The sequence below is a fragment of the Hippopotamus amphibius genome, chromosome 2 (assembly GCF_030028045.1).
Source record: "Hippopotamus amphibius kiboko isolate mHipAmp2 chromosome 2, mHipAmp2.hap2, whole genome shotgun sequence".
Classification (NCBI taxonomy): domain Eukaryota; kingdom Metazoa; phylum Chordata; class Mammalia; order Artiodactyla; family Hippopotamidae; genus Hippopotamus; species Hippopotamus amphibius.
Window position 1 is genome coordinate 206755653 of NC_080187.1, and position 21067 is coordinate 206776719.

Below are 21067 nucleotides of genomic sequence, written 5' to 3' on the forward strand. Positions count from 1 at the left end.
ATAAACAACCCAACTAAAAAATCAGCAAAGGATTCAAACAGACATTTCTCCAAAGAAGATACAGCAAATGGATAAGTAACATGATAATGTTAACTAATCATTAGGAAAAGGCAAATCAAAAGCACAATGACATACCAATTCACACCCATGAGGATGGCTCTTACCAAAAACACTCCATAAAATAAAAACCAAACCAAAACAAACAAAAAAAATGACACCCAGAAAATAACAAGTGTTAGCAAGGATGTGGAGAAATTGGAACTTTTGTGCACTGCTGGTGGGAATGCACTAAGATGTAGCTGCTATGGAAAAAGAGCTACAAAAAACTGAAAAAGTTACCATATCCAGCAATTTCACTTCTGGGTATATACCCAAAGAATTGAAAGCAGGGTCTGAAACAGTTATCTGTCTACCCATGCTCATTACAACATCATTCACAACAGTCAAAAGGTAGAAGTAACCCACCTGTTCGTGGATAGATGAATAGATAAACAAAATGTGTTTATACATACAATGGAATATTATTCAACCTTAAAAAGGAAGGACATTTTTTTTTTAGTTACCAAAATCTGAAGAAACTATTTTAGATGATTTTTTTAGAACATAATTATTCTTTTTTTCCCTCAGGTCTTTATTGGAGTATAATTGTTTTACAGTGTTGAGCAGTTTCCACTGTACAACATAGTGAATTGGTTGTATTTACACATATGTCCCCATATCCCCTCCCTCTTGAGCCTCCCTCCCCTCCTCCCTATCCCACCCCTCTAGGTCACCAAGCATAGAGTTGATCTCCCTATGTTATTCAGCTGCTTCCCACTAGCTATCTATTTTACATTTGGTAGCGTATATATGTCTATGCTACTCTCTCACTTCGTCCTGGCTTAACCCCCCCGCCCCCAACCCATCCCTGTCGTGTCCTCAAGACTATTCTTTACATTTGCGTCTTTATTCTCGTCCTGCCCCTAGGTTCATCAGTACCGTGTTTTTCGGTTTTGTTTTTTAAGATTCCATACATATGCGTTAGCCTATGGTATCTGTTCTTCTCTTTCTGGCTTACTTTACTCTGTATGACAGACTCTAGGTCTATCCACCTCACTGCAAATAACTCAATTTCATTCCTTTTTATGGCTGAGTAATATTCCATTGCATATATGTGCCACATCTTTATCCATTCATCTGCTGATGGGCATTTAGGTGGTTTCCATGACCTGGCTATTGTAAATAATGTTGCAATGAACATTGGGGTACATGTATCTTTTTGAATTACGGTTTTCTCAGGGTATACGCCCAGTAGTGGGATTGCTGGGTCATATGGTAGTTCTATTTTTAGTTTTTTAAGGAACCTCCATACTGTTCTCCATAGTGGCTGTATCAATTTACGTTCCCACCTACAATGCAGGAGGGTTCCCTCTTCTCCACACCCTTCCCAGTAGCATTTACTCTTTCTAGATTTTTTGATAATGGCGAGGAAGGGCATTTTGACACATGCTACACCCTGGATGAACCTTGAAGACACTATGCTAAATGAAATAAACCAGTCATAAAAGGGCAGATACTGTATGATTCCACTTATATGAGGTATCTAGAGTAGTCAAATTCATAGAGACAGAAGAAAGTGGTTGCCAGGGGCTGAGGGGAAGGAGGAATGTGAAGTTATTATTTATTTCCCACTAAACTGGGTATTATTTATTGGATAGTTTCAGTTTTGGAAGATGAAAAAAGTTCTGGAGATGGATGGTGGCGATGGTTGTACAACAACATGAATATACTTAACGCTATGAAACTGCACACTTAAAACAGTTAAAATGGTAAATTTTGTTATGTATATTTTACTACAAATTTTAAAAAATGGCTATGTTGTTAAGTTACAAATGGCAGTAAAGCATATAACATAACATCATTAAATGCCTACTATTCCAAAACAAACTCTATATTATTAAAGCAGAAAACCATAACTCAATTTTTTAAAAACACATAAGTATTCATGCACCATTTCATTTTTTCTAGGTTTACACATTCTGTATTACATTTCCCAGAAGGAAAAGCATCACTTTTTTAAAAGAAATTAACTTCAGCTGACATAATATTTAATTTCACTTTGGGAAATGTAATTATATCAATCTGAAGAGCTATACCTATAAATCAACTTCAGTGTAGATGCAGACAGTATAAAAAAAATCTAGTATGCACAAATATCTAGTAATCTTGTAACATTTTAAAAGTAGCTTTTTCAATCTAAAAATTATATAAACTCACTTTAAACAAAAAATATAGTCAAGGCAAAAAGAGAAAGTAAAAATAAGTAATCCCAATACCCAGAGATTACCCACTATTAATAGTTTATTATGTATCCATCAAGAACTTTGTCCTATGCTCATAAAGTTCACAAGAAAGACATTACATTACCCTGCCCCTCCCACCTCTGCCCCCAACATTTCCCCCTTTATAAATCAAAAAGGATTTCTTACTTGGGGCAGGCAGCCCACCACTAGATCGTTTGTATTTGCTCTCCTTTAAAATGGATGTGATTTTATATAAATGACGGAAACCTGTTTTGCATTCAGAGGCAAAAATAAATTCAATTTCATCTTCATGACTTTGGGGAAAAACATGAAAGATGTCATGGATCTGTAAAACGAATAGCTTAATTTACTATATACATTAATGAAAATACTACATAAACAATTCAATTAAGTCAGAGAAAGAAGAATTCCTTGATAAACATACTCTGAAATATGAATAACTGTCAGGCTAGGGGGTATGGTATATGTACAATTATAGATTTTGCCTGGGCCTTTCATATTTATCTTACTTTATTAGTCAAAAACTTCATAAAAAAATTTATTGAGAAATGTTTCCAAATGGAGAAAAAAGAAAAATCAGACCAAAAGCTGTTTATTACCATCTCTGCACTTCTTTGAAACATGGCACGAAGTTTGTTTAATGATATAAATCTTATTACAGAAATGATGAGGAAAAAATGTTTTTTACTTTTCTTTTCCAGAGAGAAATATTCTAACAGTTCAAGGGAAAACAGATGTTCATCTGTTTTAGGTGAATCATATGAAGCCTACATTCAGCCAGGGAGTGAGCTGGCTTTATTTATTTTGTATCTTGTTTAAGTTCTTCCACTAAACTGGAAAATGAAAAATTCAATCCAAAACTGGTATATTTTGGTATAGTTTGCCAACTTAAAGAGAAAGTCTTTTCTCAACAGGACTCTTGCGGTCCTCTCAGAGGCACTGATGAGGCTGTGTTTTCAATATTCGATGCATCCAGAAACAAGGGCAATTCTGCAGCCAGGAAGATGTCACTTCAATGGCATCTACCTTTTATCTACAAACCATTCCCCATTCTGGAACCAAAATTCCAATTTGAAATGTTCAAACTAAGCAAATAACATTCAAGGTTACTTTGAAACTTAAAAAATTCATTTTGATAGTTTGCTATCGAGCTTCATTGCTTTAGTATTCTGCAAAAATACTTAAACCAAGTACAAGAAAACATGCATACATTTATCCAGATGTCTGTTGTTTCTTCATAGATAATCAGTGGTGTCACAGAGTCAGGCACTGACTCGATGAATCTCTGTCTTTCCATGGCATCATCTTCTACTGGGATAAATAATTCAGGTGAGATTAACACTATCTGTAGGCGAGTTTGGGAGCGATCTAGTAGGATGGCCCATGCACTATTTAAAAAGACAAAAGAAAAGCACGAAATAAAGCACGCTCTCAGAAAATGAATATTCCACTAATCTTTCCCCTAGCACCCATCCATTATTTCTGTAAAGTATTGCTTTAGTATATGTTAAATTATCACTTACAAACAGCTAATTAAAAGCATTAGCTTACTCTACACTTATTTTTAAAAGTTAAGCTTGAGTAGAGTTTTTAAAAGTAATTTTCTTTAAATTTCCAAATTCACAGATGGCCTTTGAAATTGTTTTCTCCCTTTAATGTCAACAAATGCCTTGTGAAACTCCTGTGGTCCACATTAGACACAGGAACTACATATAATCATCTTCACATAAGGCCCTACAAATATTTCTGTTTAAATTACACATTAAAAAAAATACGTACTTACATGCGAGGCTAAAAGTCATACAATTTAACCACAAATAATACTGTGAAACTGTGACTGTCTAAGAGATAGAATTAAAATGTAATGCACCTATGCTTATAGGATTAGAAGTCCACTTATTTTGGGAAAAATTCTTTGTGCAGAACTAACCACACTGCAAATTTACACATGAAGGCAGCTCCAATGGAAAGGAAAACTAAATTATTTGTAAAGAAGTGACAATTTAACATACGCACTATTTTCCCTCTGGAGTCCATCCAGCTCTGGCAATATATTCAACTCCTTCAAATAGAATCTCAAAAGGCTGAATTAGTTCCTTATCTATGACATCTATAATCTATTAAAAAAGAAAAAAGGAATCTAGTTATAGAAGACTGAGATAAGTAACTAGCTTATCAGTCTACTTAAATCACTATATTTAACAGCATGATAACATTTAGTCTTAGGTACACAGGATTAGCAAAACCAGCAGTTTAAGTTGTGGGTTACCTACACTGGTGCTTTTTACACCTAAAAAAGTTCTAACTACAAGAATCAGCATAGTCTAAAAGTCTTTTCCTATGAGCTTATACTAACAGAACTCTTTATAATAACCGGTAAAATCAGATTTTAATCACTTTATTGACTGCAGTATCCAAGAAAAATAATAGTCCCTAGTTCCTAATATTTTAGCTTAAAATACTATTTGTGTAATATATTAATGAAATGGTCCCGAGTAAGCAAACTTTTTTCCCTTAATAGCCTACCTAACACAATTTAAAATATAAGCTTTAAAAAATGGACAAATAGTTCTGAATAGTTCTCCAAAGAAGATATACCAATGGCCAATAAGCACATGAAAAGATGCTCAACATCATTAGCCATCATAAAAAAGTAAATCAAAACCACAATAAGATGCAACTTCAAATCCACTAGTATGGCTATAAGACAAACAACAATAAGAGTTGATGAAGATGTGGAAAAGATAGAAACCTCATATACTGCTGGTGGAAACATAAACTAGTGCAGCCAGTTTGGAAAACAGTTTGGCAGTTCCTCCAAAAGGTTAAACATAAAGTTATCATATGACCCAACAATTTCACTCCTAGGTATCTAACCAAGAGAAATGAAAATGTATGCCCATACAAAAACTTACACACCCACATTACCAGTAGTATTCGTCTTAATAGCCAAAAGATGAAACAACCCAAATGTCTAAAACTGATGAATGGATAAATAAAATGTGGTATATCCATACAATGGAATATTTTTAGGTGATAAAAAGTAGTGAAATGCTGTTATATGATGTAATATGATTAGTGCTTGAAAACATGATGCTAAGTGAAAGAACTCAGACTAGATACTGTATGATTTCATGTATATGAAATGTCCAGAATAGGCAAATCCATTGATAGAAAGTAGATTAGTGGTTGCCCAGTGTTGAGGGGCATGGGGAGGTTTTGGGGTGATGACTAAGGGATGTGAATTTCTTTTAGGGGTAATGAAAATGTTCTAAAATTGATTGTGGTGACAGCTGCACAATTTTGTGAATACACTAAAGGTCATTTTAAACTTTAAATGACTGAACTGTATTGTATGTGAATTATATTTTTCAGGGACTTCTCTGGTGGTCCAGTGGTTAACACTTTATGCTCCCAATGCAGGGGGACCGGGTTCAATCCCTGGTCAGGGAAGTAGATCCTGCATGCAGCAATGAAGATTCCTGCATGCCTCAACTAAAAAGAACTGACACAGCCAAATAAATAAATAAATATTTTAAAAAATGTATCTATAAATTACATTTCAATAAACCTGTTTAAAAAAGCCTAGCAGAGAAAGACTGTTTTTAAATTAATTTTGTGTGCATTTAGCTTATAAGCATTTGTCCAAATGGAAAGCAGCAGTATAAAAGAAATGAGGGATATTTTATCTACTGTAGACATCTATTCAACACAGAAGGTAACTCACCAGTCAAAAACTACTATTTAAGAAATATTGATCTGCAGAATTAACAAAGGCAAAGAGGAAAAACTACTGGAAAGGAGTGGTAAATATGCATATCCCCATATTCCTATCTTAGGAACCAGCAGAAAGTTTTCAAAGTAGAAAATCAGGTCAACCTGAAATCATGATCTGTAGATGTCTCAGCAAGTTCAACAAGTCCAAAAAATAAAAAAGCATACGTAAAATCTCTGTTGACAGAGTAGTCAAATGATACAAAAAGTTAACATTTTATACTTACCCTTCCTTCAGCATCAATCAGTATTTCTGACATCTTAAAAGTGACTTTTGGATTTGCTGTGCCTTTAGAAAGAAACATAAATGAATAATAATGCATATACAAAATTATTCAAACTAATTTTGCTAGATCAATCATTTTTATACTTTAGTCAAATCAGGAATGTTGCATATAGTCAGGACTTTATTGAATAAGGATCTCAAAACTCCATTTCAAATTCATAATTTTTAATATAGCTATTAAAAAAAGCTGAAAAACATCATGAGTTGGTATGTAATGAAGGGAAATTCTGTATCATTTTACAATTGAAATAGCAACATGGGAAAAAATAACTAATTTATTAAGAACATAATCCCAGCTTTCTCCGGGGAGCCGTGGCTGTGACCGAGGTGGCCCGCCTCGGGCGGCCAGGATGGGGACCCCCGCCTCTGTGGTCAGCAAGCCGCCCCCCTGGCAGGCCCCGACGGAGGCCCAGGGCCGCAAGCAGGCCTTGGCCAACATCTTGCAGGATGCTGAGCTGCTGCAGATCCAGGGCCTGTTTCAGCGCAGTGGGGACCAGCTGGCCGAGGAACGAGCACAGATCGTCTGGGAGTGTGCAGGGGACCACCGTGTGGCAGAGGCCTTGAAGAGCCTAAGCAGGAAGAGGCCCCCTCGGCAGAAGGCCCTGGGCCCCTCACTACACTACTGCAGCCGGCTCAGGATCGCAGAGCCCCGCACTCCCACAGCTGACCCACAGAGCAGTGCCACGGAGATGACGTCCAATGAGCAGTATCTGAACTCTAGGAGGACCAGTGCCAGGATCCGCCGGAACTGGAGGAAGCCAGGTCCCACAGGCTACCTCCATCAGATCAGACACTGATCCAGGGAAGGGGCTTGGAATGGCTGTATCTTCCCCAGGATTCACAGGGACTTTTGCCAAAGGGTGGGGGGAGGCGAAGAAGAGAGCTGAAGCAGACAGCCCCACTGGTGCCACTAGCCTGCTTGAGTCAGAACAGGCCCGGAGGCTCCCACTGAGCTGTTATATGAGGCCCATTCCTCACCAGATTGAGGAGAAACAGGGACTGTTCCTGCCTCAGCCCTTTCCAATTTAACATTATACCTGGGCTGCACGATATTCCCCTGGGAGTCAAGTGACAGGCTCTCAAACTCAGCATCTCACCATTCCTGCTACTAACCCTCCTGCCATGACTGTAATCTGTGGTCCAGCAGCTTGTCCCACAGCCCTGCCCCTTCAGGCCAGCACAAGGAAAACGTAGTTTAAGTAACAAAATAAAACCACTTGCATCAAAAAAAAAAAACCAAAACATAATCCCTTAAAAATATTTCCTAGCAAAGACGCTTCTTTATTCATTCCTTGAAATAATCAGTTTTGTGTTCTTCCCCACCATTGAAGTAATTAAAAAGGACCAGTCTGTAAGTAAAAAATCTACTTCAGAGACATGTAACAAACAACCTGTCCTTACTAAGTCTGTAAAGGATCAATGTTGACCATACCTTTGGATGAATGCAGAAAGAATCTTGTTTGACTAGGGAAGAGTGAATATAAATGCCAATGGAATACCGTACCTGTCTTAGGATAACGGAATGAATCTGCCCTCCTTGTTTCCAACATAGGGGATGTAACATGAATAATTTCCACCTCGGATTCATCATTTTCTTCATACAGAATTCTAAGAATTTTACTGCCACTGAGAGCTTAAAAGGAAATTAAATATTGAAAATTTAGGAGAATTATGCCAGAAAGTAATCATAATTGACCATTCCCTCTAGTATCATACTTCTCATAGTGAAAAACAGTTTATGTATAAAATATGCTGCCATTTATGTATAGAGTATATGTACAATGTATTAGGCTAGAATAGAATGTAAAGCAAATTTCTAAGCAGACCACAGTCAAAAAGTTTGAAAGCTACTGCTCTAGAGAGCTGTTTCTCAGCTAGTAAAATACTTGTGAATTCACCAAGAAAAAGGAGGAATTTGTGCCCTTTCTTTCTGATCCACTCACACATTAATTCGGCCAACTGTTTATGCAGGCTCTCTAGTCAATCCTACACTTTTACAGCAACCTCCATTAAGAGTTGGTATTTTTTAAATTAATTAATTAATTACTTAGGCTGCTTTTGGGTCTTTGATGCTGCAGGCGGGCTCTCTCTAGTTGCGGCAAGTGGGAGTTACTCTTTGCTGTGGTGCACGGGCTTCTCATTGCTGTGGTTTCTCCTGTTGCGGAGCACGGGCTCTAGGCATACAGGCTTCAGCAGCCGTGACACTCAGGCTCAGTAGTTGTGGCTCTCGGGTCTAGAGCACAGGCTCAGTAGTTGTGGCACACGGGCTTAGCTGCTTTGTGGCATATGGGATCCTCTCAGACCAGGGCTCAAACCTGTCTCTCCTGTATTGGCAGGCAGATTCCCAACCACTGTGCCACCAGGGAAATCCCAAGGGGTGGTATTTTTTATTTTGCCACCAATGTTGCCACCAACCAGCTTCCAGATGAAAAACTGGCAAGGAGAGTTGAAGGACCTGGGGTACTGAACCACAATACAACTGTTTTTTATAAGAATTCATTATGGTGGGATATAGCCTGAATATTCTAAATAACTACTGGTAGGATCCAATCTTCATCACTTCAGAATCTACTATTCAGAATTAAGAATATGTGCAGTTAACTAACTGGTAGTTGAATCTCATAACACTTTCATTGACCTATAGTATATTATGTTGAACCCTCTTACTTGTTTCAGCTTCTGGACACCACCAATAACCAGAATATCTATCAAATTCTTCTTGAAGAACAAAAGTAGCAACTCCAGCTGATCTGGGATCCTCTTCCATGTTGGCTAGCTCTAGGCAAACATAAACGCAAAATTATCACAGGAAGTTCTCTATCTTTTCATAGGTACAAAGCAGAAAGATTCCGTTTATTTGGAAAGGCAGCTATGGTACCAGTGTTGAACTGTGGAGCCAAATGGACTGAATTCAAATCTGGGTTCCATTATTTATTAAATGACTGACTCTGGGCAAATCACTCATCATGTTCCACTGCAGTGTCCCATTTATAAATGGGAATAAGAGGATTAAATAAGTTACTTTACATCAAGTAATTAGAATAAAGCCTGAGCCATAGTACGTGCTCCATAAATGTTAGTTATTATTTTCCCATTTAGCTAGGACCATGGGAAAAAGAATACACGAAAAGGGTCATGGTGACTTGTAACTCTCCTACACAGAGAAGCACATCTTTAGACCTACAATGGGGTCTTACAGATCATGTAATTCACTACTTCTCTTCCCTTCCTTTCCTCTTATTTAACCAAAGCAATGAACTTTTATCTGTTTTACACTTAGGTTTCCAGCAAATAGTCTGAAGGGAACTCTTGCTTTAAAAACAAAATCTAAAAAACCACAAAGCCATAATTACATAAGATTTCATGACATAGGAAAATGTTTATAATATACTTGAATTTTAAAAAGCATATTACTAAACAACGTACACTGTGGTTCCATTTATAAAAATGTTATACAAATAACATATTTTTTAAAGTGTCGGGATATAAATCAAAATGTGGTCCTCTCCAAATAGACTTATGAACAACTTTTTAAAAAAAACTGCTTTATAATTTACAAAGTCTTCAGTGTACTATTTATTTTGAAAAATGTATATACTTGTATAACCACACCCTATCAAGATGCAGAATATTTCCAACACCCCAGAATGTTTTCTCATGCCCCTTCCCAGTCAACGTTCATTCCTATCTCAGCAGCAGCCATTGATCTGATTTCTATCACCACAGGTTAGTTTTGCATATTCCAGAATTTCATGTAAGTGAAGTCATACAGTATATACTGTTTGTTGCTGAGTGATATTCCATTGTATACCAAGTTCTTTTATCCATTCATCTGTTAATGGACATCTGAGTGGCTTCTAGTTGTTATTACGAATAAAGATGCTATGATTACTCTCGTATAAGAATCTTTGTGGACATGTGTTTTCACTTTTGAATAAAGACCTAGGACTGGAATGGCTGGGTAGTGTGATAAATTTATGGTTAAATTTATGAGGGCTTTCTAGGTGGTGCAGTGGTTAAGGATCTGCCTGCCAATGCAGGGGACACGGGTTCGATCCCTGCTCCAGGAAGATCCCACATGCTGTGGAGCAACTAAGCCCGTGTGCCACAAATATTGAGCCTGCACTTTAGAGCCTGTGAGCCACAACTACTGAGTCTATGTGCCACAACTACTGAAGCCCATGTGCCTAGAGCCTGTGCTCCGCAACAAGAGAAGCCACGGCAATGAGGAGCCCACACACCACAACGAAGAGTAGCCCTTGCTCGCTGCAACTAGAGAAAGCCCGTGTGCAGCAAAGAAGACCCAATACAGCCAATAAATAAATAAATAAATAAATAAATAAATAAAATAAATTTATAAAAAAAAAATTTATAAGAAACTGCCACACAGTTTTCCAAAGTATCTGTATTATTCTATATTCTTACTAGCAATGTATGAAAATTCCTCTCCAACATCTGGTGTTCTAACGGGTGTGTAGTAACATCTCACAGTGATTTTAATTTTATAGGCAAGTTTCAAAGTATCATTTTTTCTTATCTGTATTTTCTATATATTGTCTGAAACGAATGTGCAATATGAACCAATAACCCCTTATCCAAAAATTTTGAGTCCAGATGTTTTTAGAACTCAGAATTTGGGGGAGTTTTTCATATTTATACATCTACACATAATTATGTCACATCTCTGGCAAGGTAATCAAATACCTGTAATCAAATACAGTAATATTCCTGCAGCAAATTTAGGAATAGGCACACTAAGTAGGATTAAGATTATAAATATCCTCAGCTCAGTTCAGGTCAGGTTTTGCCACCAAATGAATTTTAGCACCAACCTAATGAAAACTAAGCTCAGTTTTCAGTTTCTGAATTTTGGAATTAATGATATAGCCAAAACCAGCGCTCAGTTTTCTTGGATCCTTCAACTACTCTAAAGTTATACCTTCCATACTGTTTTACATTTTGATCTCCTTTAGATGTGAGAATATGTATCGCTCATCTATATCTCCCTATTATTTACCACAGACCTCAATTACTAAGATTGATTAGATGAATAAATGGTATCACCTTGTTCTCCCAATAAGATACGTCCTTTGAGAGTAGAGGTTAGTATTAATGTTACTTTTTTTTTAAAATATTTATTTTATTTTTGGCTGCATTGAGTCTTAGTTGTGGTACTTGGGACCTTCATTGTGGCATGCAGGTTCCTCTGCTGCAGCACACAGGCTCCCCTCTAGTTGTGGCACACAGGCTCTCTACTTGTGACACACAGGCTCTCTACTTGTGGCCCACATGCTCAGCAGTTGTGGTGCACAGGCTTAGTTGCCCTGAGGCACGTGGGATCTTAGTTCCCCAACCAGGGATCAAACCCACATCCCCTGCATCAGAAGGCGGGTTCTTAACCAGTGGACCACCATAGAGGTCCTGGTATTACATTACTTTTATTCTTTAAAATTTATTTATTTGGCTGTTTTGGGGTCTTTGTTGTTGCCTGGGGGCTTTCTCTTGTTGCAGTGAGCGGGGGCTACTCTTTGGTGCACAGACTTCTCATTGCAGTGGCTTCCTTGTTGCATAGCTCAGGCTCTAGGCGAGCGGGCTTCAGCAGTTGCAGCACTCGGGCTCAGCAGTTGTGGCTCCCGGGTCTAGAGCACAGCCTCAGTAGTTGTGACACACGGGCTTAGTTGCTCTGCAGTATGTGGGATCTTCACAGACCAGGGATCAAACCCGTATCTCCTGCATTGGCAGGCGGATTCTTAACCACTGCACCACTGGGGAAGTCCTACATTACTTTTAAATTCCTCTATTATGCTAGTTAGAGAATAAACAAATGCACGTGCTGACTGACTAAACCTATCCAAAAGGGGACTTTCATTTGGAAACCTATGGTGAATAAGAGGAATAAGAATGATGACGCTTACTTGCTACCTACCTTTCTATCTAAACAAACACTTAAATAGCGCTTACTATGTTTCAGACCCTGTCCCAAGCACTTCACAAATATTCATTCATTCATTCATGGCTGCACTGAGTCTTTGTTGCTGCGCACCAGCTTTCTCTAGTTGTGGCGAGTGGGGGCTACTCTTGGTTGCAGTGTGTGGGCTTCTCATTGTGGTGGCTTCTCTTGTTGTGAGCATGGGCTCTAGGCATGTGAGCTTCAGTAGCTGCAGCACGCGGGCTCAGTGCTTGTGGCTTGCAGACTCTAGAGCACAGGCTGAGTAGCTGTGGTGCATGGGCTTAGTTGCTCCGTGGCATGTGGGATATTCCCAGATCAGGGATCAAACCCGCGTCTCCTGCATTGGCAGGTGGATTCTTAACCACTGTGCCAGCAGGGAAGTCCTACACTTCACAAATATTAACACCTCAATAACAACCCTAAGATGACATGCTATTAATTAATGTTTTTATAGATATGGAGACAAAGAGATAGGTTAAATAACTTACTCAAAGTAACAGAGCTAAAAAATGGTAGATCTGGGACTCAAATTCAGATACTCCAGTTCTAGACTGTATTTTTAACTACTACACTAATCCTGAAAATAATAAATATACCACATACCTATATGCACAGAAATTAATAAAACACTATTCTAGCATCCAACAGGATCTCAGTGGTTTCTACTTTAAATTCGGCCAATCTTCACAATAATTCGTGTGGAAAACAATTCTACAGAAGAAAAAAATATGTAGACTAAAAAAATGCCTTATTTCTTTTTGTTTCTTTGTTTGTTTGTTTGTTTGTTTGTTTTTGGCTGTGATGGGTGTTCATTGCTGTACATGGGCTTTCTCTAGTTGCGGCAAGCAGGGGTTACTCTTCATTGTGGTGCGCAGGCTTCTCATTGCAGTGGCTTCTCTTGTTGTGGAGCACGGGTTCTAGGTGTGCGGGCTTCAGTAGTTGTGAAGCATGAGCTCAGTAGTTGTGGTGCACAGGCTTAGTTGCTCTGTGGCATGTGGAATCTTCCTGGACCAGGGCTCAAACTGGTGTCCCCTGCACTGGCAGGTGGATTCTTAACCACTGAGCCACCAGGGAAGTCCCAAAATACCTTATTTCTAACACTTACTGTAAAAGCTTTGCAGTCCCAGCCTCAAGTACAATAACTAGTACATAGTGAGTGTTTAATGTTTGTTGAAAACATGAACAAATGGCTAGGATTTCCAGCCCAGTTTTACTAACTATTAACCTAACCTTTCTATTGCCAGTGGTAGCTGTCCTGATTCCCTGACTCCAGATGGAGACACGTTAAACACCAGAACATGTAGTTTTTACTTAAAATTTTCCCTACGCCACCTCCTTTTCTCTATCCTACACTCTAGTTATAGGCTGTAAAACCTGGATAATTACAACAGTCAAGCTTTGGTGTCCCTGCCTCTAGACTTGTACTTCTCACATATAACTTTCACAAAGTATTCAGAACAATTTATCTACAATATGACTCTGACCTCATTACTTAACTGCTAAAAACTTTTCAATGAATCCCCACATCAGGATAAAGGCCATGTTCATTTACATAAGATATAGCCTACCCTTCTCCTGACTCCTCTTATCTGCCAGCCTTATCTTTCCCTACATCGTGACTCATACCTCATGCTTTAGGACCATAAGACTGCTTCTAACTTATACAAACCACGGTGCCTTCTGCATCAAGACCTTTCTCATGCAGTCCCCCTGCTTGGAGTGTACTGGCTAACGTATAGTCACTATTTAAGATCAGTTTAATTATCATTTCTTCAGGCAAGCCTTTCCTGACCACTACCCCTTCACTGGTGCTCTCATTGTCCCCAATGTTTGCTTCTTATCATTCTGTTTTGTTATTTGTTTATAAAGTTTCCTTGAGAGCCAGGACTATGCCTTCTTCAGTTCTGTATCCTTAGTTCCTGTCACATTGCCTGGCACATAGGAACTTGATATATCTTTGTTGGTTGCATAGTTAGAACAGATTTCTTGACTCCTAATTCAGTGCCCTTTCTATCAAGGTAAATTGCTCAGGAAAAGGCTTCTTCTATAACACTGATTATCCTAATGATGAAAAAACTGTTTGCTGTCAATACACTATCATATTCCAAAATAATTTCTTAAGGATGATGCCTACAAAACCAGTTTTATGAACATTAAATTATGGAAAGGTTGGACAAATAAATTTTTATAGTGACCATCTTTCACTATGGAGCTTAATCTTAAGGTATGTTTCACATGTTCAAAGAAAAAAAAAAGTAATACACTATTTCCCATCTTTCATTTGTATAAAAGCTTTAGAGAAAAGTACCTACATCTTTTCTGTGCTTTCAGTAGTGCTTAGCATTATTATAGTCACGTCAATAAAAATTAAATATTTCCACAATACAGAAAGTTTTATTTCTCCTATTGTGACAAAATAACTAAGCAGGCTCTCCAAAAAGGGGAGATAAATTTTTAGGTAGTTCTTATAGCGTGTATTAGGTTTTTCTGTTTGTTTTCCTAAAAACAAGATTAATTTTTAAATTAAATTTTATTTTAATCAGAAGAGTTTGGGGGAAATTCTGATAGTCTTATTAGGTCAAAAGAACAATCATGTCAGAGGTGCTACTGTTGTGCTGTCTGAAAATGACCATTAAAACAAGGGAGCATTATATAGGTGGTATATATCAGTTATCCACTGTACTTCTGTCTTTTTTAATTTTAAAGATTTAAATTTAAAATATAAAGATTGGGACTTTAGGTGGCGCAGTGGGTAAGAATTCGCCTGCCAAGGCAGGGGACACGGGTTCAAGCCCTGCTCCAGGAAGATATCACATGCCGTGGAGCAACTAAGCCCGTGTGCCACAGCTATTGAGCCTGTGCTCTAGAGCCTGTGAGCCACAACTATTGAGCCCATGTGCTGCAACTACTGAAGCCCACGTGCCTAGAGCCCGTGCTCTGCAATGAGAGGCCACCGCAATGAGAAGCCCACGCATCACAACAAAGAGTAGCCCTTGCTCACCACAACTAGAGAAAACCCCTGTGCAGCAACGAAGAGCCAATACAGCCAATTAAATAAATAAATAAATATAAAAATATATATATATATATAAAGGTCACCCAGCCTGCTTCAATTTCAAAATGTAAGCAAAAGCAAATTAAATTTTAAAAATACTTTTCAGGAAAGTAGATTTGAAGGACTTAAATTACCATTGTGCACATAAGTGAGCCTCCTTTCTTCTCTCGTTACAATGTTGGATATCCAAATATCATTGCTATGTATGAAAGCAATCCAGTCTGGATCAGCTGGGCATAATTTTGGATCCATCCGAATGTTGGGACAACTAGTCTCCACTAAATTGGGCCGTAAGGGTTGTTGCTAGAAAAGTAAACAACATTTAAAGGCAAGAATCAGGCTGATACATATTTGTTTACCAGCACTCTTCCCATAAAATGAATAATAATCCCAAGTATAATATAAGCTATGATAATGCTCTCCAGAAAAATGTACTTTCATATGCCTTAACTTATAAGAAAGGACTCTTTTTTTTTTTGTTCTATGAATTAATAAGCTAAGCATAACAGAAGCAGAAATAAAGACAAAATAAGAACATTTCATAAATTCTGTTGCCCAAACCTGTTTAATAGAGTAATTATTGTTTGTTACATGCTTTTATTAAACACTTATTTGACTACTTCACTTATTAAATATTCCTAATTAATTTTACTAGTGTAAAATAGTTTGCTCATAAAAATGTAATGAAAGCCAGAATCATCACAACAGAATAGTTCTAATATCACATTAAAAATTGTCTGGGATAAAATCAAACATTTAAAATCATTTATTGAGATGAATTAAGCTTTTAGGGGAACTGAAAAGGGACTGCCTTGTGATATCATTATCTCTGGAAATCCACCTCAGCACTTATTCAAAAAATGGCACTGAGGCCCAAACTATCTCTTCCTACACAGCACGTGTTTTTAGCATTTTAAAATTCTATAATGGCACTGAAAAAATTATTAACTCTTGAAATTGGAAATTAATACCCATATTTCTTGTTTTACTACTAAATTGGTAGTAAACAACTGGTGAACAGAATTTTTTAGTTTAATTACCTTTCTGATTTGGATGCAAATAACTTTAGGACCCCAAAACAGATTTATCAAGTAGTAACATCAACTTACAGTAAATCCTTGTGGCCCTCCATCTTTTACGTGATAAATTCCACTACCAGCTTGAAATAGAAATGTTCCACTTCGCTGGTGATAATCATAAGAAGCAATTCCAACGGTTCCAATGCGTTTTCTTTCTCTCAATAGTTCTTCTTCTCGAGAATACATCCCATAGTCCAGTGTTGCCTAATACAGAAAGAGAAGTCTCCTATTCCAGTCTTCTGAAAGCTGGCCTTTTGCTTTTAGCACTGAAATTCTAGCATCTCCAGTATTATTGAGTTTACATTTTCAGTGATCCCAAAATTTGCCAGCAACTTTAAACAGATTAATTCTAGGAAGTCTGCTGAAAAATTTCTTGGTAAAGGGTCCCTAGATGATTACTGTACACATTAGAGAGCAAGAATTAAGTCTCATCACCTTGGCTTGGCATTCAAGATCTTCTACAACTTAAATATATATAGCACTTTTGCATGCATTTAAGAGCAGATTTTGAAGTCAAGTAGTTTGAACCTAGGCTTTGACCCTCATTAGAATTCTGACTTTGGGCAAGTAGCTTAATTTCTTCAATACTAATTTTATTCATTTTCAAAGTAGTAATAAATCATCTACCTTAGCTTTGTGAAGATTAACATAGATAAAAATATGTAAAATGATTGGCACAGAGTAGAGTTCTCAAATATCAGCTGTCATTAGTACCTTTCCACTACATCCACCAATACTGCTTTAATAAAATCTTAGGTCAGTTTTGTCACATCGACGATGTAAAACCCAATATGTGGTGTTCTGCCTCCTGGCCTTTATTCCACTCCCCGCCCTATTCCCTGCCGAGAGGCCATTTTTCTTTCTATCCATCCAAGTTTTACTGATATCCCAAAACCTTAGCCCTAATTCAACACTGGTCAGGAAAATTTCCTGATCCACTATGGTGTACAGTGATCTCTTCTTTGAAATTTATATGAGTTACTATCTTATTTGGCTCATTTGGCTATGGTTTCGTTTTTCCCTTTTTTCAGTATTTCTGACTAGAAACACATTTAAAAAAAAAAGAAAACTTGAGAGCAGAATCTGATTTTGTTTTCCTACCTAAAGTATCTGTTAAAAGCTCCCTCAAAGAATATTTGTAATTAATGATTGATGATGAGGAGGGCCCTTCTCAAATTAAAAATATTATTTGATACATATATAAAATTTAAAAATAAATATAAAGAAAACAAATCTAGTAAGTGCTACTTTCAAAAATTTACATCTACATCTTCCCTCACTAAGAGCTCTTTATGATAAATAAAGGGATAAATAAAAGAATGGTAAATAAGGGAAACAGACATGGTTTCTGCTACCAAGGACTAATACTAATGTTATGTTATGTTATATTATTTGGCTGTGCCCTGGCTTGTAGGATCTTAGGTCCCTGACCAGGGACCAAACCCTAGCCTGCTGCAGTAGAAGCACAGAGTCTTAACCACTAGACTGCCAGGGAACTCCCAAGGCCTGATACTTTAAAAGTAGCCAAGTTGGGGCTTCCTAGGTGGCGCAGTGGTTGAGAATCTGCCTGCCAATTCAGGGGACACGGGTTTGATCCCTGATCTGGGAAGATCCTACATGCCACGGAGCAACTAAGCCTGTGCTCCACAAATACTGAGCCTGCGCTCTAGAGCCCATGAGCCACAACTATTGAGCCCATGTGCTGCAACTACTGAAGCCCACGCACCTAGAGCCCATGCTCTGCAACAAGAGAAGCCACAGCAATGAGGAGCCCGCTCACTGCAACGAAGAGTAGCCCCCGCTCACAGCAACTAAAAAGAAAGCCCGCGCACAGCAAAAAAGACCCAACACAGCCAATAAAATAATAAATAAATAAACAAATAAAGTTTAAAAAAAAGCAGCCAAGTTTATATATCCGGAGAAAACCAAATTTCGAAAAGATACATGCACCCCAATGTTTACTGCAGCACTATTTACAATAGCCAGGATATGGACACAAACTAAACGCCCATCAACAGATGAATGGATAAAGAAGATGTGGTATATACATACAATGGAATATTAGTCATAAAAAGGAACGAAATTGAGTTATTTGTAGTGAGGTGGATGGACACAGAGTCTGTCATACAGAGTGAAGTAGTCAGAAGGAGAAAAACAAATACTGTATGCTAATGCATATATATGGAGTCTTAAAAAAAACATGGTACCAATGAACCCAGTAGGAGGGCAAGAATAAAGACACAGACGTAGAGAACAGCCTTGAGGATGGGGTGGGGTGGGGAGCTGGGACAAAGTAAGAGAGTAGCACTGACATACATACACTACCAAATGTAAAACAGACAGCTGGTGGGAAGTTGCTGCATAGCTCAGGGAGATCAACTCGATGCTTGGTGATGACCTGAAGTGTGGGATAGAGGGTGGGAGGGAAGCTCAAGAGGGAGGGGATATGGGGATATATGCATAAAATACAGCTGATTCACTTTATTGTACAGCAGAAACTGGCACAACAGTGTAAAGCAATTATACTCCAATAAAGATCTGAAGAAAAAAAGAAAAGAAAAGACTGTTTCCACTGACGCCAAGAACAATTTTGAGTATATAATTATATTTTAATCTCTCCCCTCTTATTCTCCCTGAACATCATCAGACTTGATCCATACTTAATACGCCTTAATGTTTAATAATCAGAACACAAAACATTTCCAAGCTAAGAAGTTAACTTTCACAAGGGAACTCTGTACTCATAACTTTGTGATTATAAAATTTATTATTTGAAAGAATAACAAGCAAGATGACAAAAAGAACCCTGAAAAAGATCAATTATGAGGAACAAGGTTAGCTTTACCAGATATTAAAAAATTAAAAAATGAATAAACAAAATGAACAATGGTACAGAGTAGAAAATCCAAAATAGAAAGCTGAATATAGAAATTAATAAGAAAAAAATGGTGGGGAAAAGATGGAGCTTTACAGTCAGCGATTACTGATTTAAATTTTAAATCAGTTGGAATTACTGTATAGCCACATGCAAAAAGATAACACTGGGGACTTCCCTGGTGGCGCAGTGGTTAAGAATCTGCCTGCCAATACAGGGGACACAGGTTCGATCCCTGGTCCGGGAAGATCCCACATGCTGAGAAGCAACTGAGCCCGTGGGCCACAACTACTGAGCCTGTGCTCTAGAGCCCACGAGTCACAACTACTGAGCCCACACGCTGCAACTACTGAAGCCTGTGTTCCTAGAGCCTGTGCTTCACAACAAGAGAAGCCACCGCAATGAGAAGGCCTTGCACCACAACAAAGGTAGCCCCCGTTCGCCGCAACTAGAGAAAACCGACATGCAGCAATGAACACCCAACACAGCCAACAAATAAATAAATTTATATTAAAAAAAAAAGATAACACTGGATCCACTTCCCATATATTCCAAAAGGGTCAGAGATTTAAATGTTAAAAATGAAACGAACTTCCACTTCTAGCCAAGATGGAGTGACAGGTAGCAGGTATATTCTCCTATCTGAAACAACTCAGAAAATGGACAAAATACATGAAATCGTGTTTTTAAGACACTGGACATCAGACAACAAAGGACAGCAATCCCTGAGAAATGGGAACCAAATGAGATGTGCCTTACAGTTGTCCCAGATGTTTGCACAAGGAGGGGAAAGCCAATGGGTCAAAGAAGAAATTAGAAGGAAATCAGAAAATACTCTGAGATAAAAGAAAACACAATATACCAAAACTTAAGGGATGCAGCAAAAGCAGTGCTCAGGAGGAAATATATAATTATAACTGACTACGTTACAAAAGAGATCTTCCTTCACCTTAAGGGAGTTCCCTGGAGGTCTCTGCGCTTCCACTGCTGGGGGCCTGGGTTCGATCCCTCAGTCCCTAGTTGGGGAACAAAGATCCCGCAAGCCATGCAGCATAAAAAACAAACAAACGAACAAACAAAACTTCCCACCTTAAGACACTGGAACAAAAGATCAAACTAAATTCAAAGCAAGCAGAAGTAAGGAAATAATAAAAATCAAATAGAAAATAAACAATAGAGAACAGAAAAATAATACTGCTCAACAAAAACAAAAACTGGTTCTTTAAAAAGGTCAACAAATTTGACAGATTTAGCTAGAATGACCAAAAATACAAAAAGAAGGCTCAATCTACTAAAATCAAGAATGAAAGAGGGTTGCTACTAACAATCTTATAGGGTTAAAAAGGATTATAAGAGAAGAGTATGAATAAGAGAATAGCAACTAATTAGATAATGTTGATGAAATGGTAAATTCCCAGAAACATACAAACCACCAAAACTGACTGAAGAAGAAACAGAAAATCTGAATATTCCTATAATGAATGAAGAGATTTGAGTCAGTAATCGAAAAGCTTCCCACAAAGAAGTCTAGGCGTAGATGGCTTTACTGATGAGTTCTACTAAATGTTTACAGAAGAATTAAGATCGATCCTTCTCAAACTCTTCTAAAAAAACAAAAACAAAAATGAAACAAACAAAAAACAGGAGCAAACACTTTCTAACATTTGATGAGGTCAGCATTACCCTGATAGCAAAACCAGACAAAGACATTACAGAGAAATAAAACTATACACCGGGGACCTCCC

At 37.8% G+C, this 21067-nt stretch overlaps 2 protein-coding genes across 13 annotated transcripts in view; one reads left to right on the top strand and one right to left on the bottom strand.

Annotated features, from left to right (window-relative positions):
- The window catches only part of DPP8 (dipeptidyl peptidase 8), a 62921-nt gene that overhangs the window by 19604 nt on the left and 22250 nt on the right, over positions 1-21067 (bottom strand). For all 12 annotated transcript variants that reach the window (XR_009051418.1, XR_009051419.1, XR_009051420.1 and 9 more), the window contains 8 exons: positions 16478-16651; positions 15503-15671; positions 9031-9141; positions 7868-7996; positions 6305-6366; positions 4320-4420; positions 3514-3691; positions 2469-2628 (listed from right to left, as the gene is read on the bottom strand). Coding sequence is in view for 9 of the 12 variants with exons in the window: in XM_057722892.1 (XP_057578875.1) it covers positions 2469-2628; positions 3514-3691; positions 4320-4420; positions 6305-6366; positions 7868-7996; positions 9031-9141; positions 15503-15671; positions 16478-16651 (1084 nt within the window). In the remaining 3 variants the exon portion in view is untranslated. The remainder of the gene's footprint in view (positions 1-2468; positions 2629-3513; positions 3692-4319; positions 4421-6304; positions 6367-7867; positions 7997-9030; positions 9142-15502; positions 15672-16477; positions 16652-21067) is intronic.
- LOC130845535 (arginine vasopressin-induced protein 1-like) lies at positions 6665-7228 on the top strand. The gene has a single exon (XM_057722897.1). It carries the CDS (start codon positions 6714-6716, stop codon positions 7158-7160), a length of 447 nt encoding a protein of 148 aa, XP_057578880.1. The 5' UTR covers positions 6665-6713; the 3' UTR covers positions 7161-7228.

Excerpts from the sequence above, each read along its gene's own strand:
- LOC130845535 (XM_057722897.1), top strand. The coding sequence starts at position 6,714 with ATGGGGACCCCCGCCTCTGTGGTCAGCAAGCCGCCCCCCTGGCAGGCC.